Source organism: Callionymus lyra, chromosome 4 (genome assembly GCF_982586985.1).
Source record: "Callionymus lyra chromosome 4, fCalLyr1.hap1.1, whole genome shotgun sequence".
NCBI classification, from domain to species: domain Eukaryota; kingdom Metazoa; phylum Chordata; class Actinopteri; order Syngnathiformes; family Callionymidae; genus Callionymus; species Callionymus lyra.
Genome location: NC_141821.1, coordinates 31,376,758 through 31,398,313, shown reverse-complemented (window position 1 = coordinate 31,398,313; position 21,556 = coordinate 31,376,758). Strand labels below are relative to the sequence as shown.

At 39.4% G+C, this 21,556-nt stretch overlaps 2 protein-coding genes and 2 non-coding genes across 4 annotated transcripts in view; 2 read left to right on the top strand and 2 right to left on the bottom strand.

Moving 5' to 3' along the window:
• Nucleotides 1-2,435: 2,435 nt before the first annotated feature.
• tm4sf21b (transmembrane 4 L six family member 21b) lies at nt 2,436-4,011 on the top strand. The gene is made up of 5 exons (XM_087788224.1): nt 2,436-2,804; nt 3,151-3,216; nt 3,316-3,461; nt 3,526-3,712; nt 3,777-4,011. The coding sequence occupies exons 1-4, from the start codon at nt 2,610-2,612 to the stop codon at nt 3,710-3,712; spliced, it is 594 nt and encodes a 197-aa protein (XP_087644350.1). The 5' UTR covers nt 2,436-2,609; the 3' UTR covers nt 3,777-4,011.
• A 471-nt stretch (nt 4,012-4,482) lies between these two features.
• Nucleotides 4,483-4,554, bottom strand: trnaw-cca (transfer RNA tryptophan (anticodon CCA)). Its single transcript has one exon. It is a non-coding gene; the product is annotated as a tRNA-Trp (tRNA).
• A 909-nt stretch (nt 4,555-5,463) lies between these two features.
• trnas-uga (transfer RNA serine (anticodon UGA)) lies at nt 5,464-5,545 on the bottom strand. Its single transcript has one exon. It is a non-coding gene; the product is annotated as a tRNA-Ser (tRNA).
• Nucleotides 5,546-11,775: 6,230 nt separating this feature from the next.
• Nucleotides 11,776-21,556, top strand: part of zanl (zonadhesin, like) — a 42,227-nt gene continuing 32,446 nt past the window's right edge. Inside the window, exons 1-27 of the mRNA XM_087790217.1 lie at nt 11,776-11,812; nt 11,876-11,973; nt 12,055-12,133; nt 12,526-12,678; nt 12,995-13,119; nt 13,460-13,605; nt 13,833-13,976; nt 14,174-14,281; nt 15,277-15,446; nt 15,681-15,883; nt 16,006-16,147; nt 16,252-16,347; nt 16,435-16,628; nt 16,693-16,834; nt 16,937-17,181; nt 17,290-17,438; nt 17,522-17,650; nt 17,729-17,867; nt 18,006-18,147; nt 18,215-18,411; nt 18,484-18,622; nt 18,722-18,838; nt 19,084-19,208; nt 19,549-19,694; nt 19,921-20,064; nt 20,262-20,369; nt 21,365-21,534. Coding sequence (XP_087646343.1) covers nt 11,776-11,812; nt 11,876-11,973; nt 12,055-12,133; nt 12,526-12,678; nt 12,995-13,119; nt 13,460-13,605; nt 13,833-13,976; nt 14,174-14,281; nt 15,277-15,446; nt 15,681-15,883; nt 16,006-16,147; nt 16,252-16,347; nt 16,435-16,628; nt 16,693-16,834; nt 16,937-17,181; nt 17,290-17,438; nt 17,522-17,650; nt 17,729-17,867; nt 18,006-18,147; nt 18,215-18,411; nt 18,484-18,622; nt 18,722-18,838; nt 19,084-19,208; nt 19,549-19,694; nt 19,921-20,064; nt 20,262-20,369; nt 21,365-21,534 — 3,787 coding nt within the window. The remainder of the gene's footprint in view (nt 11,813-11,875; nt 11,974-12,054; nt 12,134-12,525; nt 12,679-12,994; nt 13,120-13,459; nt 13,606-13,832; nt 13,977-14,173; nt 14,282-15,276; nt 15,447-15,680; nt 15,884-16,005; nt 16,148-16,251; nt 16,348-16,434; nt 16,629-16,692; nt 16,835-16,936; nt 17,182-17,289; nt 17,439-17,521; nt 17,651-17,728; nt 17,868-18,005; nt 18,148-18,214; nt 18,412-18,483; nt 18,623-18,721; nt 18,839-19,083; nt 19,209-19,548; nt 19,695-19,920; nt 20,065-20,261; nt 20,370-21,364; nt 21,535-21,556) is intronic.

Sequence of the window (21,556 nt, the reverse complement as noted above, 5' to 3'; positions counted from 1 at the left end):
ATATTTCACTTCTTTCAATGCTGAGGTGACCGGGGCTGGACAGCTCTACCAAACCCATTGGTTTCTGGACCGTATCAATGTCATCATTTCATAAAATCATATTAACATCTATGACCAACTTAAAATAAATAATAAATAAAAAACGAAATAATTGATGAACCAAAAGAGGAAAACGTTATATATCCATTGAAAAATACATTTATGTAAGTATTATAGCATAATCAAAAGTGTGTCTGATAAACGAGGACAGCAATTTTAAAGTAAGTACCTTAAACTGGTTACTATTATGAAGGAGCATGTGTTGGTTCTCATTCATTTAACAGTTTTGTGACTAACACATCATTCACACAGAGACAATGTGATAATTTTTCTCTTGCAGGTGATTTTAGAAGAAAATGAACCAATGTTTTGGCTATTGTTTTGACTCCACTCTATTTGAATGCCTATGACAATGAGTGATGAGCCTGATCTGTTATGCTATGCTTTACTATAAGTAAACATTACTTACTTACTAATCTTGATTTAAAGTTTTGACGTCTTAAGCATAATAAACATACAAGCTAAGCCATGCTGAGCAGAAGTGAATATCAAATCAAATGCTTTCCTGACTGCCAGTGATGTGGTGAGGATTCAGGGTGGACAAGGGTGATGTAGGCTGAGGTGAAGAATACTGTGGAAACCTCTCACAGGAATTTCCGAAAGAAAAATACGAAGAGCAACTACGTTAATATAGCCAGTAACTTGGTGCCTCTTTGTTAATAATTGACATATTATTTGTTTGGAAAAAAAGACAATACATTTAATATAAAGACCTTTATTCATTTTATCTCTCCGGATATGATTATTTTCACGTATGATTGAGTTGTTCATCCTTATCTGCCCCTAGTTACAGTACTGACTAGTTTTTTTTTACAGCCCAGATTTATTGCTTTGTAAGTTTATTGTGGGTGAGTCCTGAATCAACACTATCAGGGCGGCGGTGCCTGGCACCAAGCTGCTCATGTAATGCACTCACCACTTCAACCATGAATGTTTTGATGTTTTGGCCGGACAGCCCTTTGAAATGCTTTAGAGTTGGTGAAATAAGTCATTGGTCGGAGGTATGGACAGAAGGGTTTGTTTCTGGACCAAATGATGAAGCACAAGAACAGAGCAGGATATGAGCAGATTAAACTAGCAATAAACCTTCTTATCAATGTACCCAAAACCTGAAGCCTCCAGTCAAATGTAGCCTCTCTCGTCATAGATCTTTTATCTTTATAACAGTATAGATAAGTCGAATAAGAGTCAGCATGTTATTATAGCAGCACTAAATTTCACTTTATTTATTTATTGAAGAGGATGTCCTTTTGTTACCTCGAAGTTAATCTACCCGAGGCCCACCTGGACAGAACCGGACTTCATGAAGTAACGCTTCTCATCCCACTCGTGGGTCATGGCACAGGTGGACAGAGAGGGAGTGTTCTGTCGACCCACAATTGGTGACATATTAGACATTCTTGAGTCAAAGTCCATTGTGAATCGATTGATATTGTAATATTTATTCATGTGTTTACCATGTGTTTCCATGCCGTGCTGACCACCGTGTCACGCTGAATGTTCATTTCTCACGAGAAAGATACAGGACATCAACTAAGTATGTTGGGGAGCATGAGGAAAATGGTGGTCTACCCTTGGTGTGAATGTCCTCTTTGCCAATGACCCTTGAACTCTACAGGCGGCTTTGGGCGAAACCCTGTTTTGTTTGACAACAGCAGAGCTCAACTTATCTCCACAGCGTGTTCAGAGTGCAGTTGCTGGGATAGACTGTAAATCTCTAAATGATATGCTGCGCTTGATAGTGTTGGATGTGTGACCCCTCACCCGCCTTCTGATTGTGATGATAAGAAATTGTTTGACCTGTGTGATCGCTGATCTCTCAGTCACTCGACGCATAATTATATTCTCTCAAAGATTCCCTCATGTCAGCTTTTAATAATTAATCCATTAACTTTCATAGATGATAAACCAACCAAAAAACATCTTATGAAGGGGCCGGTCCGTTAAGTTTTCCATTGGTACCAAGCTGTCTTCAACCACACCCAGCGGTTGACTCACGCCTCTGTCTAAAGTGATGTGTTGCGTCCCACGTGCTGAAAGCCTCGAAAACTAGTAAATGATTGTTATTTATACAATGTTACGGCCGCTTTAAGATTCATTCAATCAAATACAAGATTTGCTAAAGTCTTATATGAGGTCCTGATTAAGTATAGTCTAGCAACACAATGTAACATAGCATTGTGTGTGGTAAAGTATAGATCAATATATATAATTAAGGTATGGAACAAAAATATGGTCAATCAAGCTTTAAAACACCTGTGCACACACCCACACACACACCCACACACACACCGATGACAAAGATGAGGTCATAAAGGGGCTGATTATTGGACTGCTCGTTCTTATCTACTTCACCACTACCTTTATACCCTCCACACCCAGAGAGCTCTAGTATATTTGTCCAACACTGGTCACGGTCGAACACTACGAACATCTCTGACATCGGAAAGGAAATCCTTTTTTTAAAAAAATCTATTTCTTGGGAATCTTTACCTCAATCCACCGGCATCATGTGCACTGGAGCTTGCTCTAAATTCATCGCGATCCCTCTCTATGTGATGGCCCTGGTGTCCATCATCTGCAACATCATGCTCTTCTTCCCAGACTTTGACACACAGTTTGTTGAAATAGATGGAAAAGGAGACATCTACACAATCACCGAGGAGGTGAAATACATGGGAGGTGTGCTAGGCGGAGGAATCCTGGTGAGTACAACTTACATGGAACATCGTAACACAGATATTGAAAACAATTGAATTGGATGTGTTGATTTAGCCTCAGAATTATAGAAGTATATGTGAAATTAACATTGCATTAAGTTAAATATAACAACATTAACATATAATTTATCTTTTTCTCTGGTATATTATTCTTTAAGGTAATCATTTTATACATTTCAACTCAAAAATACCTCTTCATCAGTCCTTTTGATGTGGCCAAGTGTTGTGCATATACTCTTATACACACATTTTGTTTGTGGTCATGTTTCTAGTGATCTTTGCAGACATGACTGTGTCTACTAAAATGTTAAGATCTGTTGATACTCGCCAGGTCCTGATCCCTGCCATTCACATCCACTTGACCAGTTCACAAAATTGCTGCGCCAACCGCTGCGGGGTGAGCATGAAGTAGCTTAAGTTGATGGTTGAGATTTGAGCTAAGCTGTGCACGTCCTCACATCTTATCTCACTTCATTCGTTGTGTTTGTATCTGCAGATGTTCTTGTCCATTGGTTTCGCAGCAGTGGGAGTGGTGGGTGCGCTTTATAGTCTCAGCGTGGCCTCTCTGGGACTGGCCAATGGTCCAACTTGCTTTTCAGCAGTGACTGGAATCCCGGGATGGGGAACCCCCTTCAAAGACACGTAAGTAAACGATGATCGTTTTGACTGCTCTTTAAACGTTTAACAAAACCTTGATGTCTGACAGCGAGGGGAAGTACCTGACGGACAAGGAAATGTGGAAGTTGTGTTTGCTCCCAGAGAATGTGGTTGAGTTCAACGTTGGGCTCTTCTCTACCCTGTTGATTGCGGCTTGTGTGGAGCTGATCCTCTGTGTGATTCAGATGGTAAACGGACTCTTTGGCTGCCTCTGCGGGACTTGTGTAGGCAAATAGGTGAGCAACACAGTACGATCAATAGACTCAAAAATATCATTTATTTAACATCTCTTTTCTCTAGGTGATCACCATACTCGGAGAACAGATGACCTGCCTCACCATATTTATTATTCTGTTAAACTGCAGCCACAGTGTGAAATAATATCTCCACTTTTTGCATCGCTGAGAAAACGTATTTCAAGAACAGTTTCTTTGACTATTGGGTCTTTGATATCGTGACATTGTTTGCCACAGGGTGTCTCCTTTGCTTGTGTGTATTTGTGGGAAGTATTTTTTAATAAAATGTGGGAATGATATTGGCCGTGTTATCTTCTGTTCCTATAACATTTATTCAACATTTTTAAACACTCAACATTGATCAACATGATCATTGATCATGATCATGACATTTACATCTATGTTTTGTTGTTTGTTGTCTTTATCTTTAGACTTAGATTGTGTAATTGTGTTCTTTCTCTTTATTTCTCTTGTTCTTATTTTATTTTGATTTATTTTTATTTTTTTATAAAAAAATTGCTGTATGTATTGGCTATTGGAAAAAAACAATTTCCCGAAGGAGACCTCCTGAGGGATCAATAAAGTTTTACCTTACCTTACCTTATTTATTTTGCACATATAATCACAAAGTGAGCAGAAATATATCAGGAACATGTTTTGCTGTCAATACCACTAACATAAATGTAAAGAATCCATATGCTCATAATTTAAGGGCAAGGAGTATAAAGCATTCCTGTTCATTTTGCTCCATCAATGAAAAAATAAAAATATGACCCCGACGTGATTTGAACACGCAACCTTCTGATCTGGAGTCAGACGCGCTACCGTTGCGCCACGAGGTCTAGCTGGATACCGTGCATATACGATTTTAAATAGTTCTACCCGTGGTAATGTTAACCCGGATGTACATTGATGGTACGGGGGCAAATTATGCTCCACATCCAGGAAGCACAAATATATGAAAGCCTTGGTAAAACACCAGTCGCAACTGTACATATCTGAGAGCTTACTTCTAGAAGGTGGGTTGTATATATCCTTGCTACCAGGAACCTCGAAGATAGTCTGTTTATCGTCGATAAATATCGATATATATTTAATGATATACTGCCATCTATCGGTAGCTCTTCAAATCTCCCTGACTTGCAATACAAGTAAACACGTTTACATATATCTTAATATATAATAATAACTGTTCTATATTTCTATAGTCCGTGTGACTTCAGCACAGTTTCTCCTCGCAAACAACAAATACACATTAAATAGGCATAAAACAAAATCCCACCAACAAGAAGAAACGGAGAAGAAGAAAGGTTAATACATCAACAATACACATTATTCAGAGAGAGTGATCAAGATTAAACAAGTACAAGTGAAGGATCCAGAGCAACTGTGTGTGTTTAAAGTTTGTTGATCTTATTATTAGTACTTAAAGATTTATAATTCGGCGTATAGCCGTATAACGGGAAGGCACAAGGCACTTTCGGTTGTTTTTTTAGGACACACAGACATAGATAGTATAGATTTATCACAGATGTTACACGATTACTTTTACATGACATTGACAAATTGACCATTTGCTTCAAAAAAAATATATATTTCCATTTTTTGTGAGAAATATTAAGTTGTAATAAAATATATCGTTCCAGTAGGTTTGCTACGTGAGTGTAACAAAGGTAAACATAAGAAAGTAAAGCGTTTTAAATGATCTTTCGGGACAATTTTTTTTATTTGCGGGACAAAAGTTTTAGTGACGCTGCGAGCAGGGTTCGAACCTGCGCGGGAAGATCCCATTGGATTTCAAGTCCAACGCCTTAACCACTCGGCCATCGCAGCTCATGATGTACACGGAAGGCACTTACCTTTATAACCAACCAAATACATTTCGCGGGTCTTAACTGATAAATATTAATATACGTGGAATGTTTTTAAATAGTTTGGATGAAATATCATGTGATGAAATGTATTATATATATCAGGTAAATAGAGATAAATGCTTGAATGGGGAAATCCTTCTAAAGCGAGCGAAAGTGCACACCGGTACCACCAGAGAGAAGCATTGCACAAGGAAAGACAAGACATGGACAGAACTCATTTTAGAAGTTGTTCTACTCCAAGCCTCTCCCGGATGACATTGTTTCTCTTAGAGAGAGCCTACACCCTACGGACCCTATAGCTTGTCTCTGTGACTGTGTTCTTTAGGTCACTACACTGTTGCCACTATCGACCTTTCACCCTCACGCTCCATTCTTCCCTCACTTGTGAACAAGAGCCCAAGATACTTAAGCTCCTCCACTTGGGGCAGGATCTCATCCCCACCCCGGAGAGGGCTTCCCTCCTTGTTGCAACTGAGAACCATGGACTCAGATTCGGAGGTGCTTATTCTCATCTGTGTCGCTTTACACTATAGGTCACACCTTTCCAACAGTCTAACTTTCTTTTGGCCAATTACATTTCATGGTAAATTGTATAATGAAAAATGAATTTATTTTATTTTAAAAAGCAGTCATTGTTGAAGTTCTACATTACACTGCAACCTCTGAACTTTGCATTACAGGTTTGAATACATTTGTTCATGAAACACAACCCAAATTAAGTCAATCAATAATTTACTAGCTAAATGGTAATGTTATCTTAACTTTTGGTTCTGCCCCCCATAAGAGATTGATTTTGACGTCAAGACTTGGACCCCCCCCTCCCCGGTGACCGCTTCAATGGAGGAAACAGCCCAAACCATTACACTGTCAAATAAAACAAGATCTGTATCTCTAAGAACACGTGGGTCTCGTGGATCACACACACAAGCCCTGACTGTCAGATTATCTTTATGAGACGGGAACTCTAGCAAACATTACTGATAATATTTTTTTTATAAGTGTCCAGTCACCCTTGGTGGAACACCCAGGACCAAAGGTTATTTTCAATGTTTCCTCCTTGTTTGTTGCTCAGGTGAATATAAGACAAATAAATAAAGCAAGACATATTAAATGTTCCTCATTTTATTTGAACATGTTAATCCAAGCCAGATTACACAAAGATTCATGTTTATAGTGATGGTAAAGATAGATAAAGAACCTGCCCCTTTGACTTGGATATCATTTACCTACCTTTTTTTTTTTACGTACAGTATATGTGGTAACATTCCTTTACGATGATGGTAAAATACTTCACGTAACAATTATCATTATCTTATCTTTTGTCACTTTAAGGATGGGAAGATATCAGGGAGATCTGGAATTTCCTATACCTCCCTCCATCCTTTCAGGCTCGCTATCATTTCCCTTTAAACAGGTCACTAATGTGATTTAGTCTAATAAACAAAACATTTCACATTTTCTAATGTTGTGAAGAAAATGTTATATCTATTTGTTAAAATCCTTGATGTGGATTTCCCAACATTCACCATTAATCTTATGGGAAAAGTGAAGCCTGAACTATTCTATCTTAAATGTTATTTATTTTTCAATGTCCATTGTCTGTTGTCAGTCATTTTTCGGACTAGTGAGGCCAACTTCCGCCTGTATTCCAGCCGCTGTAATAAAAAGCTGATAAAGTTGAAGAATTCAGATGATTCATCACATGAAAGGGTGTGATGGTAAGAAATAAAAGGTTTCTGTAAGGAAAAAGGAATGTTGCAATGAGAAAAGACATCAAGTTGTAACATTGTCTTCTTTACCTAATCAAATAAACCTTATTAAAAAAATCTTGTCTAAGCGATTGCCAAGGAAAAGAACATGACAGTGTTCTTGGTGTTACAGGACACATATTCTGCTTCTTCCTTTTACACAGACCTGGGCAAAGTACTAGACGAGGGCCAGATGTGGCTCTTAGACTGTATTTCTGTGGCATGGAATCAGAGTTAAATCCATACTGATCATGCAGAAATCTTTCTGACCGGTCATTTAAAACATTTATCTTAAATTGTAATGGTTTGAGTTACCTGGCACGTGTACTGCCTACAACATAACCATGGCAACACATACTATACACCAACATGTGTGAACCAAGGTTAGCACAGAAGGCTACAAGAAACCGTCTAGCGCTGAACTGGTATCTTTCAAGTGTTCTGAAGACACAATAAACTGATAATGTCTAGTTTCTTCTCCTGGCCTTAATTTCAAAGGTTTAACCTTCTCACCAGTTTCCCCTGAATGGCTGCATCCTGGATCTCTGGTCCTCTGATGCTACTGAAGACCAGGGTAACCTGACAATAAACCCCTGGTGAAAATATATTTATACACAATGAATAACATTGAGTTCTCTTCCACTTTCTAGGAAATACCTTCAAGAGTTTTACTTCCTACTCTAGGAAAGCCAAGGGTTACCATGGTGATTTATCTCCACCTCTGAATGGAAATTGGCATCAGAAGTGAACTTGTTTAAAAATGAAACACAACTGTCTCAAGAGATAAACTGGTGACAGTGTGAGGGAGAGTACAAAGGGCACATGGAAAATTAGATTGCTCGCATTACCATGGTGACCAAAGTTTGACAATAGTTCAAAACAAATGACAGAGCAGCGTTTACTAATGCTTTAACAAGAGTAAATTGACATGATTGGATAAACAAGAAGTTTGTTACCTGAGCAGACGATTTACGAATTATTTAGACTAAGAATCTGTAATGGATTTGCAGATCTTGTGATTTAGTTTTTTGGATTGAGTTAATTGCCATGTTAAAATATTTCCTCTCAATGTGGCGACAACCCAGATCGGTGGATAGAACTTAAAATTCAAACAATATTAAATCAGCATTTGGGGCCATATTGGAGGTTTCCCCATCGTCAGGTCATCACATACTGTCAGAGGAATTTCACGGGTTTCAGACACAAAACTTAGATTAACATTATTTTAACAGATTATATCAAATTTTTTAATAATACTGCAACTCCCGCGATGCCCTGCTAGTTTGTCCAATGTTGAAAATCAAATACTATGTAGATACTCTTTGACCCAAATTTAGACAATATTGTTTTTATTTTATTACCTCAGCTATAAATGGTCATATGAGTTTGATGACATTGTAGGTATGCACGCCATGTGTGCGTCAGGGAAACCACTGAGATTTTTATGTTCAGAAAGCCTCGAAGTTTAATATGAAGTTTAATATTTGTTTCCTCGAGTGTTCGACATACAAAAATACGGTTTGTTATAACACAACAAGCTATTGTTCTCACAAGCAAAGGTCTTAAATGTGATTCTGTTTTAGATGGGCATCCCCACCCACATCGTGAACTTGAGAGGTCAATAGGTCTAAACACGAAGGAACAGATACACTCAAATAAACACCTGACCTGAACACACCTAGTCTGTATCATTTGCAGTTATTCATTTACACATTATTGCATTTTGCACTTCAACAATGCCCGCCCATCATAGAAATCCAGAGGGCACCCCCGACCCCACCTGCACCGCTATATAAATGCGTCCACTAAAGTCCACCCGTCTTCTCTTGAGCTAACAATCTGTTAGCCATGGATACGTCAAAGTTTTTAATTTTACTGTTATGGATGTGTAGCTTTAATGTTAATGGACTTGCAGATAACAGGTGAGTGTTTTTACTTTCCTCAAACATATAATAATCCAACATTAAAGATAATTAAAAGCTGATGATATTTTGTATTAGTCTGAATTTAAATCATTTGTTAATGACATCAGTATTTCAGTTAATGATATAAAATTAATAATTGATTATTTTGAAATAGAATGGGTGCACAAATGTTTGTTTAAAGTTATAAGTAGTAAACTAATAAATAAATAAATTTCAATAATTCAATTTCAGCTTATACATTTCAATAGTTTTACCCGCGTTAATCTATACTTGAGTTCATGTGTAAGGCTTGATAATACATATTGATCATGAATTTACAAAAAATCTCTTGGAAATACTTTTATTTGTCTTTTCTCTAATAAATGTATGTGTGTATTATCAAATGTTTAAAATAGATGTTGTCAATAAGGTCAAAGGTAATATTATTTTAAGTTATTATTATCAATAAAACAACCTACAGATTGCTTCAATATTTAATGATTCATCATTCAACTGTTTGTCATGTACTATGATAATAAACAGATCTAAAAGTTATGATTTTTTATTTCTATTTTGTGAGGATTCACTCTGCTTTCCATCTTCACAGCCTCCAGAAGACACAGAGAGAAGGTAGGCAGTTCTTTAGAACTTATATATAGTGACATTTCTTCGAATACTTTCTTAGGAGACAGCTTTCTTCACTGCCGCTCATAAAAAGCAATATAGTGTAAAAAAAAAGAAGAAAAATGTGCCTGTTACACCACACGGACACTGTCCTTGAGTCCACTGTGGACTTTCGATCTCTTAGCTTCTTATCTCTTTGTCACCCTCCGTTAACAGCAACACATACATTATCTGGTGAAGAAAACAACTTTCTCAGTGACTGACCATTTAAAAACATATATTCATCCGTCATTTCACCCTCCCTCCTGTTCTTTGATGTCATGAAAGCAGCAGTGTGCAAATACATTTCTGTGTTACATAAGCTCCCCAACGATCCCTTCACTATAATATGCTTCCAAGTTTCAGCGAAACATGTTCTCTAATCTTCTTTTCAAACGATCTAATGAAGCTGCTTGTATGTCTCAGATGTGGTGCTAACATACTGCGACTTCAACAACAACGATCAGCCTACCTGCGATTTCAGCCAGGATAGCGAAGATGATGGCCAATGGATCCGACACAATGGTCCAAGTCCGACAGAGGGCACCGGTCCAAGTGGAGACTACCCCGATGGAAGTCAGTTAAAAGATTGAAAAAAAACCAACATTTAAAAAGTTAATTTTTTAAAATATGAACTGATGATAATATGTTTTCCTGTCTCCGTCTGTCTCCAGAGGGTTATTACATCTACCAAGAGTGTGACAATGTATCAAACGGAGAGAAGGTTCGCCTCCTGAGTCCGGCCTTCACAACAACAGCCACTCAGATATGCGTCCACTTCTATTACTACATGTATGGGATCGGCATTCAAAATACATTGAGGGTTTTGGCAAAGCGACCGACTACAGAGGAAGAGCTCTTGAAAAAAGTTGGCTTTCAAAGCCCGTCCTGGTTACAGGAATCAATCACTGTGTCAAAACCCACTGGTCAGAGCCTCACGGTAAGTGTCAACAGAATAAATTATGTCTACATCTGAAAACACATCTCAAGGAACGAGTTTCTCAATAAATGCAAACCAAGATTCTTGAAACTCTCTTCTATTCCTCGATCAATCATCGTCAGTGTTTACAGCAGGTGTAAAGCAATCAAAGCATCAGAATTTTACAACACCTTGAATGACTTCAAATTCAATTAGCATTAACGTTTAGTTATATCTTCGAAAAGCATCCATATGAAAGCTTGAACATCTTATGTCTGGTGCAGATTGTGTTTGAGTCTGTGAGGGGCGACAACGCACTCTGTGACACAGCATTGGACAACCTGAAAATTACAGAAGGAGCCTGTCCTGGTGAGTTTGTCCAACCACAGAGGACACAGTGACCCACATTTACAGACCATACTTAACCTCTGCTTCTTCCAGCTTGCATCGAGGGCTGTGACTTTGATACCTTGGACGACCTCTGTGGATGGTCAACTGAGACTGGAGACCCTGATGTGTTTGGCTTTGGCAAATATAATGGTCCCACTGACACCGACGGAACTGGACCTGAAGATGACTTTTCAAAGCCTGGATGTAAGTTAACCTCGTCAACTACTACTTCTGGCATGTATCTACTAGTAACTATGTAATATCAGTCTTTTCCCATATAACTAAAAGGTCACAGTCTAAAATATTAATAACCAGCAGCAAACACAAAGAACACATATAACTATTAGTTACGAAAGGACAGAAAAGGCATGGATCTTTGAAGTTTTAGTTCATTCAAAACATCTTAAATGTGATCGTCTTTTATGCAGTTGGACAGTACCTGCTGATGGATTCGTTTGATGCTGTCCCAGGAGTCAAGGCTCCAATCACAAGCCCTGTACTAACCCCCGCTGGAGGATGTCTTGAGCTCTCGTTTCACTACTACCTGTATGGCACTAGTACCAACATGGAGATCACGGTCCACACTAAGACACCTGGTACAAGTTTGTGGAGTTTAAACTATAGTAAGAGATTTTCTCAAGCTAACTGTTTTTTATTTTTGCCAGGTGGAAATCTTGGACCTGCACTGTGGGGTGTAAAGGGAAACCATGGTCAAGCTTGGAAGGCTGCTAACGTCCGCTACGAAGGAAACGCTCCAATTCAGGTAATTCTGTGCTATGGTACCTTATTATCTGTTTTGCCAAACGTAAAGCTAATTATACCTGTTACGTAATCTGTGTCACAGTTTGTAATCGTTGGTACCTATGGAGAAACTCCTGAGACCGATATTGCTATTGATGCTGTGTGCGTCATGTCCTGCTCTGGTAAGGATCATGAATCAGAGTACAATGGTACCATGAAAGACATGTTTTATTTTTAACTTCTAGCTACACCAACCCCTGGACCAACACCACCTAAACCTTCAACCCCTGGACCAACCACACCAAAACCTTCTACTCCTGGACCAACCACACCTAAACCAACAACTCCTAAACCAACTACACCAAAGCCAAGTATGACTTACTTGTAAAATAGAAAAAATAGTTTCCTATATGTTTCGCAGCATGATTGATTATTTAATAGTGTTAACCTGGATTAACACTTTGTAGTGTAGTATAGTGTAAAAATATAAACACTGAACAAGTATTATTCAACTCTGATATGTTAACTCTATGCTCATATAATTCAAGACTCCTTGATTACTGTGTGTGAACAGTCGTGTCATGGATGGTATTTATTTTGTGTCCTTCAGGCTCTCAGGATTGTGTGGTCTCCGGAGATCCTCATTACATGACTTTTGATGACAAATACTACACTTTCATGGGAACATGCACCTACACACTGGCCAGAAACTGCAGGAATATAACAGGTAAGAAAAATCCTGTCATAAAAAAATATATATATTTAATAAAATGCAAAAGCAAAAACTCACAACCAGTGGCATAGTTTTGAATTTCCTTCTCTTAATCCTGCAATGCAAATGCAAATTATTCCACAGTTGCATATATCTTTATCTTTTTTATTACTTTTTTGTGTTATTACAGCAATATTTCTTAAACAATGAATATTTTCAATGATATTAATGATTTTTAATATTGCAATACAATATTAAAATATAATATTCTCCATTTGAACCGTTGAAACCATCCACATGCAGCACAAACTAAATAGCGTTTCCCTCACAGGACCCTGGTTTTCAGTGGAGGGGAAGAACGAGCAGCGAGGAGTTGCCGGAGTGTCTTATTTGAAGAAACTCTACGTCACAGTCAATGGAATCACTGTGACCATGATGAAGCAGCGAAGAACACTGGTTAGTTTCAAAATGTCTGCTGACAGTGCCCAAAAAGCAAGATAACGTTTACAACTTATTATTATATTGTTTATGTACAAACATTCTCCAACGTTGCCTATTATGCTCACACACATGCAGGCGATCACACACACACAGTTATGATCCTCTTTCATGTCCACTCTTGTCTTTCTCTTAAACTCAATCATTGTTTATCTTTGCACCTCGTCCTGACCTGGTCATTGTTCAGAGAGACTCAACAATACCAATTATAGTGTCTTTTAATAGATCTTTTAAATTGCTAGAAGATGAAGTTGACCTGGATTTTTAATCATTAAACATGTTCTTTGAAAATGTGCAGGTGAACGGCCGTCGTGTTTCCCTTCCTCATTCTCCTTCTCCACTCATGACTCTGAGCCTTGCTGGTCAGTACGTCACTCTGGAGACCACTTTTGGACTTCGGGTTCGCTGGGATGGAAACCATTATGCACAGATTTCAGTCCCCAGGTTGGTTCTGGTTGACATGTAGTGTTTATTACAGTTTACCTTCTCTCTGAGAATTGTTGAATAAAGGCTCACCCTGGGTTTGAACTCTAGTAAAAATAATTTAAAAAAAAGCTAAAGTGAGGCCAAGTGAAGCTCTATCATGCTACTGTCTACTCGTCAGTGTTATGCCATTTCTCTATTGAAAGTTAAACTTCTTCCTGAAAATGTTCTTCCAAATGTTCCACCAGCTCCTACTACAACCAGACGTGTGGTCTATGTGGCGACTACGATGGAAGCCCCAACAACGACTTCACCAAACCAGATGGCACTTTGACTGGAAACGTCAATGACTTTGGCAACAGCTGGCAGACTGAGGATGACGAAGATGACTCGTACGTACCTTTCTATCTTCTCTGGAGTCTGTTACATGCTAGCTTTCTGAAAATGATTCTAAATATGTGCCCTGATAAGTCGCAAGTTTGTGTCTTCTGCACTGTGCCTACAAATAATACTCCAGTTATCCTTTAGATTAGATGAAAGAACTTTAGTTTAATATCTCCCACTGTCATGACGTTGTGTGCTTGATCAGGTGTACCGGAGGAACCGGCCCTAACCCAGACTGTGACCCTGCACTGGAGGCCGAGGTGGTCAAACCAGAAAAGTGTGGCAAAATCAAAGATCCAGCTGGACCCTTCAGGTGAGATATTTAACTTAACTATCTTTACACTGGAGTCACCCGCAGGCCAACTACGATTATCAGTCAAATTCTTTGTGGCCCTAAGATGTGATATTTTGTGGTTTAACTGCACAGTATGTTGAACCTACATCTTTTGACAGAAGTAGTCCTGATGTGTTCTAGTTGGCAAACATTGAAATAAGAGAAAAAAATATAATATTAAAAATGTGTTCATTTAAACAATTCTGCGGTACATGTTGGTTGTCAGTGCATGACTTAAATGCTATTTCAATAAGTTCTATGGCCGCATTCACAAGTGTTTTTAGGGGTGCTGGAGTTTTTACCAATGAGAAGAGAAAACATACACCACACACATAATAAATAGCCCGTTTTTGCTTCTTCATATCAAACAGGAAGCAAAATTTATCTAACTTTCAGAGCATTTGGACTTGGATAGTCCAAAATGGCATCTTGACAAAGCTACATATATATATATCACAAATTAATATGTGACTTGAAAGCGGGCAACGCCCTGTCATCACCTGAGTCAGCTCTGATTTATCATGCAGGGTGTGAACCAATAAACTGTGGACAAAGGGTGTAAACAGTATTTCTGAAACAAACAATTTTATCCGTGACATTCATTAAACATTTTAACCAAACTTTTGTGGTCGCTTATCTTGAGAAAGAACATGTGAATTTAGATTAGACTATTTGGACAAAATGATAAAATGCTCATATCTGATTGTAAATTACATTAATAGGTTCTAGAAACCATTAAAACAACTGAACTCCTGATCAAACAGGGCAATGTAAACGGATTCCTTTGAGTGAATTAAACAAAATCGATTGACTAAACTTTTTGTCTTACAGTTTTGTTTTAACAAGATTTGTCACTGCAAATTGACTTACACCTAATAAGGGGTAGATACAAATGATTAGTAGGCAGTTTTAAAAGGCTTTCAATATTTTAACAACATAAATCACATGTCCAACCTTCTACCTCTCCTTCCCAGGGAGTGCATCAACAAGGTGAATCCCACGCCGTACTTCCAGAGCTGCGTGTTCGATATGTGCCGGTTCAACGGCCAGCAGCACGTGTTGTGTGACCAGCTGCAGGCCTACACTGACGCCTGTCTGAATGCTGGAGCCAAAGTCTATCCATGGAGAACCCCAGACTTCTGCCGTAAGTCTTCCTACACTTAGTAGTGTATCGTCTTAGTTTGCCGATTTACCTTCCACTACCTGGTGTCTGATCTCTTCACCAAAAATAAACAGCAGTATAACCACTTTTACTAGTTTCATTTCTGTCATGACCTTAAATCAAAGAAGAAGCCAATGTCCAGTTCACAAACATCTTAGTTATTTTAAAATAATTGCATTTAACCCTCACTTATCATTCATGTTTTCTTCTTTGCAGCCCTGCAATGTCCCCCCAACAGCTCCTACTCTCTCTGTGTGAGCTCTTGTCCAGAGACTTGTGTCAGCGTGGTTGGACCACCAGGATGTGAAGATGTGTGCGTGGAGGGTTGCAAGTGTGACCCTGGATTTATTCTTAGTGGTGACATGTGTGTCCCAGTGAAAGACTGTGGTTGCGTGGACCCCAGTGGAGACTATCACCCTGTGAGTGCAACTCTTTAAGTTACTTCTTCTGTAGATCATTTGAAAACAGTAGAGGTTCACATCAGTTGAGCAATTACACTTCTCTGTGGACTTACTAAAACGTTAATGAATATGTTGTGCAGGTGGGAGACAACTGGTACGTGGAGGGCTGTAAGCAAAGGTGCACGTGTAACGGTGGAGGTCTGATCCACTGTCTAAACACCACCTGTCAACCAACGGAGATCTGCCAGCTGGTGGATGGAGAGTTCCTGTGTGTTGGTACAGGTAAGTTAGAGCCATTTTACAACTAAAGATTTATTTTATTTATACAGTAGTACCTTTGTATATTTGATATACTTCAACCAATTATCATTGTTTTGTTTGCCCAGTGGTGACCACTCCAAAGCCCTCAACACCAAAACCTTCAACTCCTGGACCAACAACACCTAAACCAACAACTCCTAAACCAACTACACCAAAGCCAAGTATGGCTAACCCTTCAAATGAATAAGATGTTTCCATATATTTTTCTCAAACTATGATAAACTAATTATTTCCTCCCTCTCCTGCAGACCCTTGTCCTCCAGATGCAGACTTTATAGAATGTGGTCCATCTTGTGTTCCCTCTTGTGAGAAGCCCTCCACCAACTGTAGCGGTCCATGTATAACTGGCTGCTTCTGCAAGCCTGGGTTTGTCTTCAAGGGTCGGCGCTGTGTTCCCCTCGATAAATGTGGCTGCCTGGACAACAACAATAACTATTACGAGGTCAGAGGTTATATTCAGACCTCTTCTGGTGGATTCAAGCTCATCATTATGTTTCTCTATCCAGCCTGGAGAGATTGTATTTGGAGATGGCTGTTCCAAGTTGTGTCGCTGTGCTGGGAACTACACCCTGGAGTGTGTTGATAACTCCTGTGACCCCACTGAGGAGTGCAGAGAAGTTAATGGAGTTTCAGGCTGCTATCCTAAAGGTAACCTTCTGAAGAACTATATACTACTTAAGATTTCAAAGTTTACCTGGATGCATCTTTAGAGTTATGCTTAATGTGTAATAATTGACTTTGTGTTTGTAGGCACGTCCAGCTGCATAGCATCTGGTGACCCCCACTACACCACCTTTGACAAGCGCAAATATAACTTCATGGGCAACTGCACCTACCTGATGTCGGCTCCCTGCACTAACTCCACTCTGCCGTACTTTGAGGTTCATGTTGAAAACGAAAACCGCTTCAACAGACCAACCATTTCCTACGTGAAGGCTGTATACGTTTATGTTGCTGGAGTGAAGATCTCCCTCCTCAAAGGAGGCACTGTGCAGGTACACAATAGCCACAACTGTCATCTGGACCCCTTGATGCCATCAGTCGAGTCAAATGGTTCAACAAGCTGATTTTCAATTCATATCTCTATGTCTTGATCCATCCAGGTGAACGGAACTAACGTTAACCTGCCCGTCACTCCAGTGGAGCGTGTCTCTGTGTTCAAGTCAGGAAAACACAACACAGTGAAAATGGACTTTGGAGTGACCGTTCGTTATGACGGCAACCATTTCATGGACATTAAAGTCATCAAGGAGTAAGTTGGGATGAAGATAGTTGCATTGTGATGCTACCTTTGTTGAGTGTTGTGACACTGACGTTCTCTTGTGGAATCTTCAGCTACGAGGAAACATTGTGTGGACTGTGTGGAGACTATGATGGAGACACTAAAGATGACTTCCGTAAACCAGACGGGTCTTTGGCTCCCAATGCAAATGACTTTGGACACAGTTGGAACACTGATCCAGAGTGAGTAAAAACATTTATTAAATGTTATTGCTGTTTGTATGACTTGTGTGTAACTTTGAAAAAACGGTCTTTGTTCAGTTGCAACAAGAAACCTAACACCACCCTACCAGGATGTGATGAAGATGAAGAGGAAATCTATGAAAGCTCCAAATATTGTGGAATGTTACTGGACAAAAATGGTCCATTTGCTTCCTGCCACGGAAAAGTCAACCCCAATGTAAGTAAAGCAGCCCCTGATGAAAACACATTATGGCCATTAAAAGTACATGTTTGAGCTTATTAGATTCACATGTTCAGCCTGGTACACCACATAGATCTTGATAAAGCACTAATTCTGCTCCCGTTTTTTCTCCAGAACTACTTCAAGGACTGTCTCTTTGACCTGTGCGAACTGGACGGAGCTCGGCCGGTTCTGTGCGAAGCCATCGAAGCCTACGTCAATGAGTGCCAGGAACGGGGAGTTGTCATCGGAGCCTGGAGGAACGACACGTTCTGCCGTGAGTGTTCATTGAATCACATAACTTTGAGAGAGAAGACATCTTAACCTCTTCAACTTCTGAGCAGCTTTGAAGTGCCCCGACAACAGCTACTACCAGCCGTGTGCTGACCCTTGTCAGGATACATGTGCAGGGAGACCTACATCGTGTGGCGGTCCTTGCGCTGAGGGCTGTGTGTGTAATCCTGGCTATGTCTTGAGTTCTGGAAAATGTGTCAGGAAGACATCGTGTGGCTGCAATCACACAAACGGAAACTACTATCAGGTGAGCTGGACTTCAGTTTGTTTGGAAAGGTTATGTCGGGCTCACACTGTGTTCTTTTCTTGTGTTTATCAGCCTGGAGAAGAGTTCTACGTGGACGATTGTAAGCTGAAGTGTGTCTGTGAAGCACCTTTTGTGACATGTCAAGCTTTTGATTGCCCACCAATGCACGAGTGTAAAAACCAAGGTGGCGAACTTGGCTGCTACCCCACCAGTAAGTGCAAACAAACTTAAACCTTCTCTCGCATGCTGGACACATATTTGCAAACATTGATACATTTTATTTTCTTGTTATTTATTTTGTGTCCTTCAGGCTCTCAGGATTGTGTGGTCTCCGGAGATCCTCATTACATGACTTTTGATGACAAATACTACACTTTCATGGGAACATGCACCTACACACTGGCCAGAAACTGCAGGAATATAACAGGTAAGAAAAATCCAATCATAAAAAAACGATTTTATAAAATTCAAAAGCAAAAACGTTCTTAAAATCAGTGGCACCATTTTAATTTCCTCCTCCTAATCCTGCAATGCAAAGAAAATGTTTCTTTGATGGTAATGATTTTTAGTATAATAATACAATAAGAATACAATATTAAAATATAATATTCTCCATTTGAACCGTTGAAACCATCCACATGCAGCACAAACTAACTAGCGTTTCCCTCACAGGACCCTGGTTTTCAGTGGAGGGGAAGAACGAGCAGCGAGGAGTTGCCGGAGTGTCTTATTTGAAGAAACTCTACGTCACAGTCAATGGAATCACTGTGACCATGATGAAGCAGCGAAGAACACTGGTTAGTTTCAAAATGTCTGCTGAAAGTGCCCAAAAAGCAAGATAACGTTTACAACTTATTATTATATTGTTTATGTACAAACATTCTCCAACGTTGCCTATTATGCTCACACACATGCAGGCGATCACACACACACAGTTATGATCCTCTTTCATGTCCACTCTTGTCTTTCTCTTAAACTCAATCATTGTTTATCTTTGCACCTCGTCCTGACCTGGTCATTGTTCAGAGAGACTCAACAATACCAATTATAGTGTCTTTTAATAGATCTTTTAAATTCCTAGAAGATGAAGTTGACCTGGATTTTTAATCATTAAACATGTTCTTTGAAAATGTGCAGGTGAACGGCCGTCGTGTTTCCCTTCCTCATTCTCCTTCTCCACTCATGACTCTGAGCCTTGCTGGTCAGTACGTCACTCTGGAGACCACTTTTGGACTTCGGGTTCGCTGGGATGGAAACCATTATGCACAGATTTCAGTCCCCAGGTTGGTTCTGGTTGACATGTAGTGTTTAATACAGTTTACCTTTTCTCTGGGAATTGTTCAATAAAGGCTCACCCTGGGTTTGAATTCTAGTAAAAATAATTTTAAAAAAGCTAAAGTGAGGCCGAGTGAAGCTCTATCATGCTACTGTCTACTCGTCAGTGTTATGCCATTTCCCTATTGAAAGTTAAACTTCTTCCTGAAAATGTTCTTCCAAATGTTCCACCAGCTCCTACTACAACCAGACGTGTGGTCTATGTGGCGACTACGATGGAAGCCCCAACAACGACTTCACCAAACCAGATGGCACTTTGACTGGAAACGTCAATGACTTTGGCAACAGCTGGCAGACTGAGGATGACGAAGATGACTCGTACGTACCTTTCTATCTTCTCTGGAGTCTGCTACATGCTAGCTTTCTGAAAATGATTCTAAATATGTGCCCTGATAAGTCGCAAGTTTGTGTCTTCTGCACTGTGCCTACAAATAATACTCCAGTTATCCTTTAGATTAGATGAAAGAAGTTTAGTTTAATATCTCCCACTGTCATGACGTTGTGTGCTTGATCAGGTGTACCGGAGGAACCGGCCCTAACCCAGACTGTGACCCTGCACTGGAGGCCGAGGTGGTCAAACCAGAAAAGTGTGGCAAAATCAAAGATCCAACTGGACCCTTCAGGTGAGATATTTAACTTAACTATCTTTACACTGGAGTCACCCGCAGGCCAACTACGATTATCAGTCAAATTCTTTGTGGCCCTAAGATGTGATATATTGTGGTTTAACTGCACAGTATGTTGAACCTACATCTTTTGACAGAAGTAGTCCTGATGTGTTCTAGTTGGCAAACATTGAAATAAGAGAAACAAATATAATATTAAAAATGTGTTCATTTAAACAATTCTGCGGTACATGTTGGTTGTCAGTGCATGACTTAAATGCTATTTCAATAAGTTCTATGGCCGCATTCACAAGTGTTTTTAGGGGTGCTGGAGTTTTTACCAATGAGAAGAGAAAACATACACCACACACATAATAAATAGCCCGTTTTTTCTTCTTCATATCAAACAGGAAGCAAAATTAATCTAACTTTCAGAGCATTTGGACTTGGATAGTCCAAAATGGCATCTTGACAAAGCTACATATATATATATCACAAATTAATATGTGACTTGAAAGCGGGCAACGCCCTGTCATCACCTGAGTCAGCTCTGATTTATCATGCAGGGTGTGAACCAATAAACTGTGGACAAAGGGTGTAAACAGTATTTCTGAAACAAACTATTTTATCCGTGACATTCATTAAACATTTTAACCAAACTTTTGTGGTCGCTTATCTTTAGAAAGAACATGTGAATTTAGATTAGACTATTTGGACAAAATGATAAAATGCTCATATCTGATTGTTAATTACATTAATAGGTTCTAGAAACCATTAAAACAACTGAACTCCTGATCAAACAGGGCAATGTCAACGGATTCCTTTGAGTGAATTAAACAAAATCGATTGACTAAACTTTTTGTCTTACAGTTTTGTTTTAACAAGATTTGTCACTGCAAATTGACTTACACCTAATACGGGGTAGATACAAATGATTAGTAGGCAGTTTTAAAAGGCTTTCAATATTTTAACAACATAAATCACATGTCCAACCTTCTACCTCTCCTTCCCAGGGAGTGCATCAACAAGGTGAATCCCACGCCGTACTTCCAGAGCTGCGTGTTCGATATGTGCCGGTTCAACGGCCAGCAGCACGTGTTGTGTGACCAGCTGCAGGCCTACACTGACGCCTGTCTGAATGCTGGAGCCAAAGTCTATCCATGGAGAACCCCAGACTTCTGCCGTAAGTCTTCCTACACTTAGTA